The sequence below is a fragment of the Conger conger genome, chromosome 5, assembly GCF_963514075.1.
Source record: "Conger conger chromosome 5, fConCon1.1, whole genome shotgun sequence".
In the NCBI taxonomy this organism is placed as follows: domain Eukaryota; kingdom Metazoa; phylum Chordata; class Actinopteri; order Anguilliformes; family Congridae; genus Conger; species Conger conger.
The window spans coordinates 39445104-39458649 of record NC_083764.1 but is presented as its reverse complement, the minus strand read 5'-3'; the positions used below and the strand labels follow the sequence as shown (position 1 = coordinate 39458649).

Sequence of the window (13546 nt, the reverse complement as noted above, 5' to 3'; positions counted from 1 at the left end):
GGGAACACACTCAAGCACTGATAGTTTCACCGTCAATGAGTATGTTGTAGGTAAAATCACAGGCCACAGGTGGTCTGAAAGGCAAACGATAATAACTTAACTGTTCCAAAGTCTTATACTGCGCATTCCATTTTCACAGTAACCACTTGTTTTACCTAAACAATCCATCATTGGTTAAACGCACAGGGCTTTTCCACGCTTTCAATTATGGGAACTTATGGGAGAGTATTTGGTGGCGTAGAAGGTTTATGCTGCTACAATGATGATGGTATAATTAAATTCCCATTTTAACCACATATTTGTGCCAAGACATAATGGCTAAGCAGATTGTTGAGCTAAATAATTGTGCACTTTATATGGATGTTGTTAAGATCTTGCTATTTTTTGTTGTGGCCCTAAGCGAACTGATAAACTGCAGAGCTTTCCTGCTCAGTGGAGCCAATTATTTCAGTTAGGTTTGGAACCTGGCTGAGGTTGGCTTGAGAACATGTCTAGAGCAGGGTGCTTTACTAAGGGGGGCACATGACTTTGTACAACTTTGTACAAGTTCTCACAGGATGTTGCACAAACAATCTAAAGTACAAAATCTTAAGACCTGATACTGGGGCTGCGTTTCTGCTCATGTCTTGGACAGTTTGTTACTTAGTACCATATTTTATTTCCATTTTACATTTTATTACAGTGTGAGATACAGTAGAGATATTACACTGTGCATGGCAACAATTTAAAACAGCGCTTTTTGAACCTTGATCTTTGCCATTTCAAAAACTCAGTGCCAACTCCATGCAATTGCCTTGGGCTCCCCAAGTACTTATATTTGTAAAGTTATCTATGTTATGCCGCTATTATGTTGTGGATACCCCCTAAAAAATGACCCATCTTCTGATAGTAATACTTCCAGCAGGATTATGCACCATGGCACAAAGCATATATCATCTCAAGGTGGTTCCACACAAATGATGTGTTCATGGCCTCCTCAGTCACAAGATCTCAGTCCAAAAGACCTCCTTTGGGATATGGTGGACTGGGAGATTTGCAGCATGAATGCATGGCCAACAAATCCACAGCAGCTGTGTGATGCTATCATGTCAACATGGGCCAGAATATTGAAGGAATGTTTGCAGCACCTTGTCGATTCCATGCCACAAACAATCCCTTACTAAATTACTTTTTCACATGGGTGATATGGGTGTTTGGTAACTTTAAATAAAAATGTGTTTTGTGTTTGCTCGGTTTCCCTTGGTCTAATATTACATTTTGTCTAAAGGTCTGAAACCATTCAGTGTAACAAATGTGCAATAGTAGGAAGAGGAAATCAAGAAGGGGGAAATACTTTTTCAAGGCACTGTATCTTCTAGAATAGAATGTGTATTTGCGTGTCACTTTGAAGTTTCCCTCAATATCTTCGAGCATGATAAAACAATGCACAATCTCATAGGTACCAGGTTACAAGCAGGGGTCAGTAGACAGGACAGATTCTCAGACAAAGCAGGGGTCAGTAGACAGGACAGATTCTCAGACAAAGCAGGGGTCTGTAGACAGAACAGATTCTCAGACAAAAAGGGTTCAGAACAGCTCAATGTACGAACAATATTTCATTGATATTTCATTCAACTTGAAAAATGCTGTTGTGAAGATAACTTGTATATCCAAGCAAAGATTACGGATTAAGAGCAGGTGAGTTCATTGATATGCAACTGTTGACTCACAGACTGCCCTCTGGATGGATTAAGGCATTTGCCTTGTGCTGTTGTGATATACTATACAATGATGTGTCATACAGTATTGCATCACTGTGAGGTACAACAGTGTAACAGTACAGGCAAGAGGCTGAAAATGGCGTCCGAGGTCCTCAGCAAACCCATAATCCAAGGCTTCTAAAACAGCCAGAGTTTAGCTACTCTGTGCTTGGCTCAAAAAGTAACAACTGATGCTTCTCATACCCTCCACTCGGAGTTTCAGTTGTTACCATCAGGAAGATACCCGCTGTGCAAGCTAAAAAAGATGAAGAACTCATTCGTGCCACACCATCAGCCTCTTAAACAGGCACAGGATAAAATAGGCTGTGCTCGGGGGGGCTGGATGTTTACGTCTTGTGCGTATTTACTGTTGTCACTCTTCTTGCAGGTAATAGTGTACTGTGTTTTTATTAATGCGTAACTGCATATGTTTATGTACATAATATGTACAGTATGTACATAATGTGTATAGCATGCCTTATGTCATGTCCCTCTTTTCTTAATGATACATTCTTTGTACGCAAAGAGAATTTCTGTGGAAACAGACGATAAAGATATCTAAACTGATGTTTAATTTCTAAATACGATCCATCAATTAAATTATGAATATTGGAAAATACTGCTTTTCAAATCCTAGTAAAATTACATATTTTAAGTAATCACAATTCATTCTCAAAGTATTTTCCAATGCGCTCAAAATACTATTTGGAGGAACTAACTGAAGTAATTGTAAATACAGAAATGCAAATATGTCATTTTAATTGACTCAGGTCTGCTAATGCATAGTTATTTAACATGCTTTTTGTTTCCCAAATCTAATCCCTGGTTCCATCAATTGTAGCTCAACATTGTAGCCCAGTACCAGATGTTATTGCATGGTAAAGAGAGCTAGTAACTTTATTTTATCCTATTGATTTTACCCTGTGCAAATGCTTTCAGTGTGGGTGTCCTTCTCCAAAACTTGGACACATTCTGACAGGTACAGAGAGCAATGGTGACAAAAGCAAACCACCTCAGTAGGCTTCTTTTCAAGGCATGACAATCATCTCATCAAACGCAATTCCTTGAAGCTCAGCACTTTAAGATTTCCTGAGAGATGATGAATGTTGCCCCTGGCAAAGTATGTGAATGTGTGCAATAATGTCTAGCCTTGCTGTCTGCTTTGTACAAGACAGACACACACAAAAAAAATAGAAATTTCCTCGTAGGGATGGAGTGTGTTCTCAGCCAAAATGAAAGGGGAAGACATAATTTTAGATCCCGAAAAGTATCATAGTGAGTAGAAGTTAGAACCACGGGGTAGCTTTTTACAATTTCCGAAGCTGAGAAAAGCTAAAAGACAGATGGCGGATGGATAAGATCTTTGGGGTCTGCAGGCTTGCTGTCACAGCTAACTCACTATTGACAGATGGGATGGCAGTTTAAATGAATCTTTCTACACTCCAAGAGTTTCAAGAAAAATTATATCTCGTGCACTCATTGCAGCTGTCATGTAAGCCAGGGGTTCTATAACTTGATCTAAGTTGTTCCATATTATTTACCTCAAACTTAACGCAATGTAAGTTTGATTAATTTCCATTTGCTTTGACTTCTCATTTTCCACAAAGGGTTTAGTATCAGTGGCCAGGGGTGCACACATTTACCAGTTATGCCCCACTGACAGTTAATTTCATCAGTATAAGTTCTTTATAAACAAATTATTTGCGTGTTATTTAAAAGTGAATTTGTTCATCTGACAAATTAAAACTCAAGGATACAAATATGGGAAATGTATTTGTAATGGCATGCACAGCTATTTCTAACACAATGTGGCCATAAGAGGTTGAATTACGCCTCAAGACACAAACAGTACATAATTAAGAGCAATTAACAGCGTATTACTATTCTGGGAGGTTACAATTATAGTAAGAATGAAAACCAGAATACAAAACCCAGGGGTGAGAACCCCTGATGAAAGTAACAGTGACTGGTCAGGAACTGGCCTCAACCAGGTGGGTATAGGCTTGTATCCCTGGGTATTGAGGGGTCTGTCTATTGCTCTCATTAAAGGCATACTATGCACCTTGAAAATATTATGAAACAGACATGCTCAGTTATTACTATGATACGCTGTGTCTGCGTTCTGCCCAATACCTTGCTTGTCTACTTGTATTTGTTATTCTAAAAACAGCTTGGGCTCTTTCTGGGTGTTGGCCTTTTTTATTTCAATGCTGTATCTGAAAAGCATATGTCCAAGACACTGATATCATACGCTCTATGGGCCAATGAAAGGAGGCAGTGGAGGGCAAAATGTGTATTGATTGGCTACGATTGTGGTAGTAAGCCCATCATTAAAACTGTGAAGTTATATATGTACGTGGTCCACAAAGTAAGTATATCAGGACTTAAATTAAGCAAACTGCTCAAAAATAATATGTTTAAATTTAGAAGAATGCTTTGAAAAAAAATTACAGTTATACAGAACATTATCACATATCAACATTATCAACATACACAATACCAAGAATTTGCAGAGTGGAACAAAAACCTTCCTTGACTGTACATTTCTAGTATTTAGGTCTGTATTTCTAATATCTTCTGCATAATTCCCTTGGGGTTGCATATAAAAACAGGCAGTGTTTCAGAAATAGGAAAGTAGCAAGTCACAGATGCTCTCCTGTCTTTGCTTTCTTCTATACTGAATTGTTATCGTTTCGTCTTGAAAATTACAGTTGGGACAGAATATCCCCAAATATCCCATTCTCCACTCAAAATGCAACACAGAATCTGTGTTTATTTTTTTTTACTGTACATGGAGTACTGGAGTGTAAGGCAAGTGGCAAAAAATGAAATGAACAGTACACAACACACCCAGCTGTGCTTTATATTCACATCAGATGTACAAGTAGAGATGCATTTTCTTTCACTGTCAGACAAATTGTATTAACCCTTTCCACTTTTCGCCCCGAGACGGCAATTTCCACCAATGTTTTAATATCTCAAAACTATTTACACATGGTTGAAGACTTAAATTAAAGAAGAGGCTTGTACCATTCTGAAATGTATAGTTTAGCACTGAATATCTCAATTTCTAAGTCATGGACCAACCCAGAACTACTTTATGTTTTTGCACAAACTTGATGTGAACTTCTATCGAGCAGAAATTTTCATTCAAATTCTTTTTTTCCCAAAATTTCACCCAGATGTCCTCAAGTGTCCTCAAATCTCTCGAAATATAAAACATCTGCATATCTCTTTGTCTAGACACATGAATGATCATTCTTTTCCTAACAAAATGTAAAGGAAATTAACCTTCACATGTATTGTATTCACATATATGAGAGTACGTCAGCGATGTTCACAAGTCATCGAATGCAAGTTCGAGTCAAGTCTCTGAGCTAGAGTCCAAGTCAAGTCTCAAGTCTCCAGAATGGTGCACCCTAAACAACAGTATGGCTATAGAAATTCATCATGATTCCTATGCTAATTGTAGATATAGAAACCAGAAGTGTAGAACACATATTTTGAATATGACTTCAAGTATGTGACAACTGAAGAAGCAGTATTACCAGGGGCACACAAAAAGATAGTGGTTATTTCATTTATTTATTTGTATATCAATGACCTCCCACGCCAGAGCTAATGTTTTGGCAAAGTATTTCTCAAGCTGGCTGGTCTGGTGTGGTCGGTAATTGATATATGGGCATGGGCCTGTAATATAAGATGAGGGTCAAAAACAAAATAGGGGGCGGTTACATGGACACAGATTAAGCTTAATCCTGGACTAAATGCAGTTTTGTATGGATAATCTCGAATTAAATTTAGTCTAGGACCAGGCTTAATCTGCATAAACAACATTTAATTTAATCATTCAAAAAATCTAATGAGGCTAGATATTGTTTATGCAAGAAATCGTGAGCTCTGATTTTGGGACTATGTCTACATTATACTATAGGAAAACCTTGAATCCTAAGGAATGCCACTAACCAAGGCACTGTAAAATTATAAATCATTTTAAAACCGCATGCAACTACAGTACATGCCAAACTCTGATTCTATGGTATCTTTTAATGTTCACATAAAGCTCTCTTAAAAATACAGTTAATATTTCTATGACACTGGAATACCAAACAATGTCCACACTATTACATAACGTCACCTAACAAGATGGTTTTTTAAAAGGTTTTTAAAATAGTGCAACCCTCATCAGGCGCCAGATCAAAATCCCATTACTTCAAGCCAACCTTAAGAAGTTTGTTTTAACGTTACTGTACCTTATGCTCATGGTTCTCTAGCTTGCATAGCTTCTCAAGATCAACCATTTGAAATGCAAGCCAACATTACTACAACTTGGAAGTCAACAAAATAAGAAAATATGCACCTTTGTGATGCTGATTAAGTGGTGACGTGAACATTATGCTGAGTCTGAAATGCGTCATTTGGCCACATTTTTGCCAAGTTACGTTAACCATGCGACAGCATGGGATCAGCTCTGTTGCTGGCAAACTGACTTACCTTTCCGTATGTGTTTTCAAATGTCTGTTGAAATTTTACGTGGTTGCTCCCGCATCTTTTATTTCAATTCTGCTAATTTTTGCTAGTTGCAATCATTTTGTCGGGTTCGATGAACCTGAATTATTTAAACTCAAAGGCCACAACATCCGGAACTGCAATCTTAGCGAGCTATGCTGCAAGAAATAAAGCGTAGGGTGTTGCAATGGTTGCAACTGAAAGGTGCACGCTGTGGCACGTAAAACAAAGTTGGGTGTGTTTTAACTTTCATATAAATAATTGAAAAATAATCATTGGCTCTGACATTATTCACTTCGTCATTTTCATGTTTGTCTGTGTCCCTTTTTATTATTTGTCTTGAGGAAACTGAAGTTACATTATCTCCATAGCCCATTGACAATGTCCAATGAGAGTGGAGTGATAGACCACTTGGCCCATGGTTTATGTTTGAGTTTTTTAAGATTAGATGAATATTAGAAGAGAAACATTACACAAGCACTCATGAATATTTCAATGTTATGCTTTGAATGCTGTTAGCTACGGTTTCATGCTTTTGTTTTATCATGTGTAAGTATTATCAAAACAGTTTTTAGCGGCAAAATATTACTGGCCTTGGGTGAAGATGGTAGGAAAAATTGTCAAGATGGGGCAGATATTTTTTGAGGAACCCCATCCTCCACTGGTCAGTTCAGGGTGTGTGTTTTAATGAGCAATGCTGTCAATCAGTCATCATGTTCATGGTAATAACTTAAAAGCTGGTACATGGGAATCCTGAGGGTGCTGCAGGCCTTTTGTTGTAAAGAGATAATATCCAATTCCAAATTTACCCTCACACACTTCAATGTTTGTTCTCACTCAAGTTTACAAGGGTTCAAGGTGGTCCAATGAAAGTAGTTTTCCAGTGTCTGAGTTCTTGATGGACCTTAATGAGCCCTCTGAAGTCTGCATCTTCAGACACTTTGATGAAGCAAATTGCCCATAATTCTTTTTAGCACCATGATGTTCTGCATAAGAATTCTAAACTAGAATCAACAGTATAAGTTGTTGACCTTCAAATAAATGAATCCACATAATTAAAGGCTGAGGCAGTGTTGCATCAGATGTACTTTTACCCTCTAGAGTTGCAGCTCTGTGTCAAAGTACTTGACCATTCTCACCCAATAGACATGATTGGTCCAGCCCAATGTGACATAATAATAATCTCTTTAGTTTTGCTAAAATAACAGGGAAATTCTTTAAGCGATTGCATTATTTTCAAGCAGTATTTGGGGTGCTGGTAGCTGGCTATCTGCACAATGTTTGTAATTTATTTAAGGGACATGTTGCGAAAGGAACTCATTGAAATCATTGACTGTATCTCTATAACTTTCTTTCACGGGAAGAATTGCCAAATATGAAAAGGATTGTTTTTAGGCGCATCATTATTATTTTTTCCTTGTGAGGAAAATAGCTCTTTGACAGCTGTGACATAAGGAAATCCATTTGTCTCTCCTCCATCATTCCATCATTTTCAATACCCATTTAGATTTATTAATAGTACTTCATTTTTCTAGTATGCAGAAAAATAACAAATACACAACACATTTTTAACCTTTATTCTGAGTTAACCGGGAATAAATGTGTTGGATTGATGGTGGTTTTTAAAGAACCGCCATCCCTTTTGGGAGTTAAAGACAGCATCCATCTTACACTCTTAGGAGTTCTAGAAGGTTGTTCTCGTCTTTTTTGAAAAAGTTCGCTCCACTTCAAAATAAGGACAGATTTCCCAAGACCTCATTCTTTGTTCAAGTCAGTTGCTGTTTAACATTATAATATTAAGTGGTCTTTTGTAGATAAACGGCCTTTCATGGCTGAAGCCCTTGATTTGGAGTTAACTACTTTGCAAAAGTGTATTCATAAGCAGCATACAGCTGAGGTATCTGGCAATATATAAATTATTTTTTCAGCCAAGAACCAGTGAAGGGTAGAAAAGAGGCAGCAGGTGCAGTTTTGGATATTACACGGCCACATACATAATATCTGTCTGTGTGGAAAAAGAGTTTATTTTGGGCAAAACAACCTCTCTAAAATGAGAGGAGGTCTAAAAGTACTATGTCTGGATCGAATACATATTTGAAAAGCTTTCATGCTTTAGATGCTGCTAAACACTGCAAACCCCTCAGAAAAAAGGCATCTTAACTAACTTTTACAATATCCGGCAGATGTTATTTTAATTGGTTATTATTTTTTTTATTGCACTGATGTCTGTATCTGGAATTTAAGTAATTATTTCACTATAGTTGCTGACTGCATTACAGCAAAGATTCCCCAATGAAATTACTGCTAGTAACAGGCAAAAACTTTTGGTTTATTTTTGCTCTTGCTCTAACCCCCCCCCCCCCACATTATTGTTTTACTATGTTGAAATGACAACACTTTTTATGCATAGTCGTTACATTTCTTAGGCACCATAACGTTTGGGACATATTGATGTTATGCAAATGAAAGTAGTCATGGTTACGACTTTGTCCCTTATCCTTTGCATGCAGTGACTTCTTGAAGTCTTTGACCCAGAGACATCACCTGACATTTACTACTATTTGCCAACACATTTTAAATTTTGCATTCAAACCCCTGGAAAATACAATGCTAAACAACACTTCCATGATACTGTCAATCCACTCATAATTTGATTTAAAATGCAAAATGCAATAGCATGAGGTACAGACACTGGTTTGGCCCTTCTACCATATTTTTGGGAACCTGTGCTTTCTGAGAATGTATTTATGTATGATAAAAACCTCCAATACCTGTGGATTACCTATTCATCTTTGATTCAGTCACATTATGTCGTATATAATGCATGTATAACTATTCTAGATAAAAACATTAAACAAACATTAAGCTATGTTTAAATATTTCAGTGACTTTCATGTGGTCTTCTGATTTTGGGATTGTGGTGACATTAACTATATATCTGCGCAAGAAGCAGGGGATTGCATAAGGTTCTGGCATTTGTTAATATTTGACAGCCTTCTCTCTGCACAAGACATTTCTTTAATTAATGTGACAACTGCAGCATCTGCCTTAGTTAGTGCTCTTGAATTCCTGGGTCCACTATGAAAAGTATTTTTTCTCATATACAGAATTGGCACCAAGTGGGGAATATGTAGGAGCAAATTAATAGTGAAGCAGCTGAGGTCACTTTGCTTACTCTTCTGCCAGCATGCGCATTAGCAAGTTGGCTACAGGGCCAAGTATATTATTAGATTGTTTTAATGAATGTGTATTTAGATTTTCACTTTGCTTGAGACCTGCTAATCTGAACCTGTGATATTAGTCCCTTTTATTCCTTATGATTTCATCCTTTGGGTCCCAATAATAGGCTCACAATTTATTATAATAGTAATGTTCTCTGTCGTTAATAATTGCTCAATGTCAATATGAGCATGTATTTGACGTTTTTTCATGATTTTACATTAATATAAGCACCTGCTGAACTCATACAGCTGTGGTGTGCAATTAATAAATAACTATAAATAAACAGAATTAACTGTCAACGTTAAACAGGATTTGTCTAGCCAGCTGTATGGCTACTTATTTCTGAGCATCAAAAGTTGTGTTATCTTTCTTTGGTTAAAGGTGCAATAGGTAAGATTTCTGTGTTAAAACATTGTTACAATCCCTTCCTATCATTGAAAAAGGCTCACTGACATATTGTCTAACCCTCTGCCTGTGTTTATAGTCCTTAAATTCGGGTTTCAAAATATGTAGTTGACAGGCTGGCACCAAAACATTGTATAGCTGTATAATAATTCAAGCTCATTGGTTGAAAATTGGTTCTAATTGCCACAGCCAATAGCATTTCAACGTCAGGGTGTTCACAGGGAAGGGGAGGGATAAACAGTGTTGTGGCTTGAACGTGTTTGTTGCTGCAATTCCTCTCTTGACCGTCAGAAATTACCGATTGTACCTTTAATTGTTATATGCTCTACAGTAGCCTATAATGTTTCGGACAAAGACTTTTTTTTGATTTGGCACCACCACAGGATTGGAATCAAACAGTCCACATGGGGTTAACGTTTTTGTGTCTATTAAAGGGTATTTTTTTTTATAATTTTGGTTTGCAAAACAGTGTGTATGGATTAGGCTACAACCGAGAGTAGGCTATGGATTTTTAACTTTTTTTCACCTCCTGAGGCAGCGTTTGACAAATTGCTTTACGGTTCTGAAGCCTATTGCTTGTTTATTTGTTTTCAAGTGCCAGATATCCATTTTCGATGTGTATCCAATGACAAAATAACGGTTTTTCTAAAGAAAACAAAAGTGTTCAAATGTGGCTTGGGGTGTGTAGCTATGGGTTGCTTGCTGTAGTAACACGTGCATTTATTTATGGTAATAATCAGTCAGTTATCTCTTAGTGGCCTGGATATTTGCATTAGTGGTGATATAATCTAGTGCATGGCTTTAAAACACCTTTGCTGGAACTAACTTGTCAAAGCTTATGCAGTGGTTGGTTCTATAGGCAGTTTATGAGCATACCTTCCAGCCATTCAGAATAGAGTATTCACCACGGCATGACGTTGTCTATATTTGTGCAGGTATTCAAGGGTTATTACTGTGCTATTCAGTGAGCAGCGCTTTTCATATCTTTGACCTATTGTTGGCTTTATTTTGTTGCTATTACTGAATACAAATGTTTGGCGGTGAAATTATATTTTTATGAGCTCCCAGATAGATGTCATTGTCCAATGTGTGATGCTTGTTGCAGGTGAGCCCAACAATGGTGGCACTCATATGGCATAGGTGTTGCGTATGACCTATTAAAAAAGGAGGCAGGCTCAGGACACTGGCAACATGGCCACTAGGGGGCATCCGCGAAGGGATTTAAGCAAAAGATTAGGTGTTATTATTTTATGACTACCTCATATTGTTCCAGTAAAGTGGCTTTTATGTTGAATCTCTGAATATGTCTCCTGTAACAACTGGATTTCCATACTAATATTATTCATGGCATAAACAAGATTTACTTTATGCATTAGTGACTCAATTTAATGCACAAATGGATTAAATTCACAAGTGCTGTAGTTTAGTTTGTTTGAGTGTGTAGTTCTGCAGGTTGTTATGCAGATTAGAGCTTTTCAGAAACACTGATCTGTGCGGTCAGTTAGTGGTTTAATGTATATTTTCAATGGTTTCCACTTCTTTAAGACACATTGCACTGATGATTCTTCATTGCAGTACTTTATGTGGTCATGCATAGATCCAGATAAAGGTTGTTCTATATTTAGGTTAACCCTGTCTCTGACCTACGACATTATGATCTACAAAGCAGAACTGGTCCTAGATTGTCACTGCTCTTTACCCTTTGTGATACTTTACTAGTTTAGATACAGACATGGTGAAATAATTATTTAAAAATTATTTAACCCCTTGGACACCAAATCATTTTACTCAAAAAAAATATATTTCATATGACGTTTTACTACGATGTTTACAATGTTTTAGTAATTAATGTATTGCATATCTAGATGTTTTAAAATTGCCTAAATTATTACATTATTTGGAACACCTATTTGACTGGGTATAACTTTTATGGTAACAGAGGCAGTATCAGACTGAATGTAATAATCTAAGTAGTACGCCATTTTCTGTAATTAACAGTGAATTCACAAAGTCTGTTTTTATGTCTTTCAGGGTTTCTAAGCACTGGTGACCAAGCAGCTAAAGGAAACTATGGACTTCTGGATCTTATCCAAGCACTACGCTGGACTAGTGAAAACATTGCTTTCTTTGGTGGTGACCCATTACGCATTACTGTTTTTGGATCAGGAGCAGGTGCCTCCTGTGTAAACCTCTTGACCCTGTCCCATTATTCTGAAGGTAACCGTTGGAGCAATTCAACCAAAGGTACAATGCATGTCACACCTTTTGGCAGTTTTCCCGTCTGCATGCCAATGACTTTAGAAGATAATATGTTTTGAAAACAAAAGGGGAATGTTCCTTAATCTCTGAACATGAGCTCTTCTGACCTTTTCTTCGCTACTGACATGCTGACCCTTTAGTGGTTCTATTTAAGATCTTTCTATAATGAAAATAATAATGAAAATAATAATGTATTTGTATCGTGCATTTCACATACCCAGGGTAAGGACATAATAATGCAATAATGCCCATACACGTACAGTTGCTCCAGAACGTATTCAGACCGCTTTAGTTTTTTTCATACTTTATTGTGTTATAGATTTCATTTTAAATGGATAAAATTGCCATTTTGCCCATCAATCTGCACTCAATAACCTATAATGACAAAGTTACAAATCAAAAACTGAAATCTCTCATTTATGTATGTATTCAGACCCTTTGCTGTGACACTCCAAATTGTGGTAAGGTGCATCCTGTTTGCTTTAATTATCCTTGTGACCTGTCTAGAACTTGATTTGAGTCCACCTGTGGCAAATTGAATTGATTGGATATTGTTTAGAAAGGTACACACCTGTGTATATCAGGTCCCACAATTATCACAGCATGTCAGGACAAAAACCAAGCAATGAAGTTCAATTAACTCTCTTTAGACCAGTAGGAAGACTGTAGTAGTTGGCCGCCCGGGCAAGAAGGGACTTGGTCAGGGAGGTGAAGAAGAAGAGAACCTGCTCCAGAATGCACGTAACCTCAGACTTGGGCAATGGTTCAGCTTTCAGCATGACAATGACCCAAAGCATACAGCCAAGACAATGCTGGACTGGCTTTGGGACAAGAGAGACTGTCCTTGAGTGGTCTGGATTCAAACCGCATCTGTGAAGAGACCTGAAGATGGCATTTCCGATCTGACGGAGCTTGAGAGGATCTGCCAGGAAGAATGGGTGTGCAAAGCTTGTAGAGACTTACATAAAAATAGTTAAATATGTCATTGAGCCAACGGGCCTCCTACACAATACTGAATTAAGGGTCTGAATATTTATATAAATGAGAGATTTCAGTTCATAACACATTTTATTCATTTAAAATTAACACAATAAATTGTGCAAAAAGTGAAGGTGTCTGAATACTGTCTGAAGCCACTGAACGTATAAATACACACAAAAAGTACCTGTACTTTATATAATTGTATTTATCTAGATTTATTGTCATTATATCCATTAAACCTCCAGGCTCTTATTTTCTTCTCATCCTTCTTGCACTGTTAATAGATTATTCAAAGGGCAAAGAAAACAGTGCAGTTTGTATTTCTTTGAAAAGTGTACCTGAGTAGACGGAAGTTATACCATGATAATGAATACTTGCTTCAGATGTTTTAAATGAGAAGGCTATTGAGTATTATGACTCGCCGCTAGATG

General features: G+C 37.2%; 1 protein-coding gene across 2 annotated transcripts in view; it reads left to right on the top strand.

Annotated features, from left to right (window-relative positions):
- Positions 1–13546, top strand: part of LOC133129203 (neuroligin-1-like) — a 180265-nt gene that overhangs the window by 162278 nt on the left and 4441 nt on the right. For both annotated transcript variants that reach the window (XM_061243133.1, XM_061243131.1), the window contains one exon: positions 11907–12119. In XM_061243133.1, the coding sequence (XP_061099117.1) occupies positions 11907–12119 (213 nt within the window). The remainder of the gene's footprint in view (positions 1–11906; positions 12120–13546) is intronic.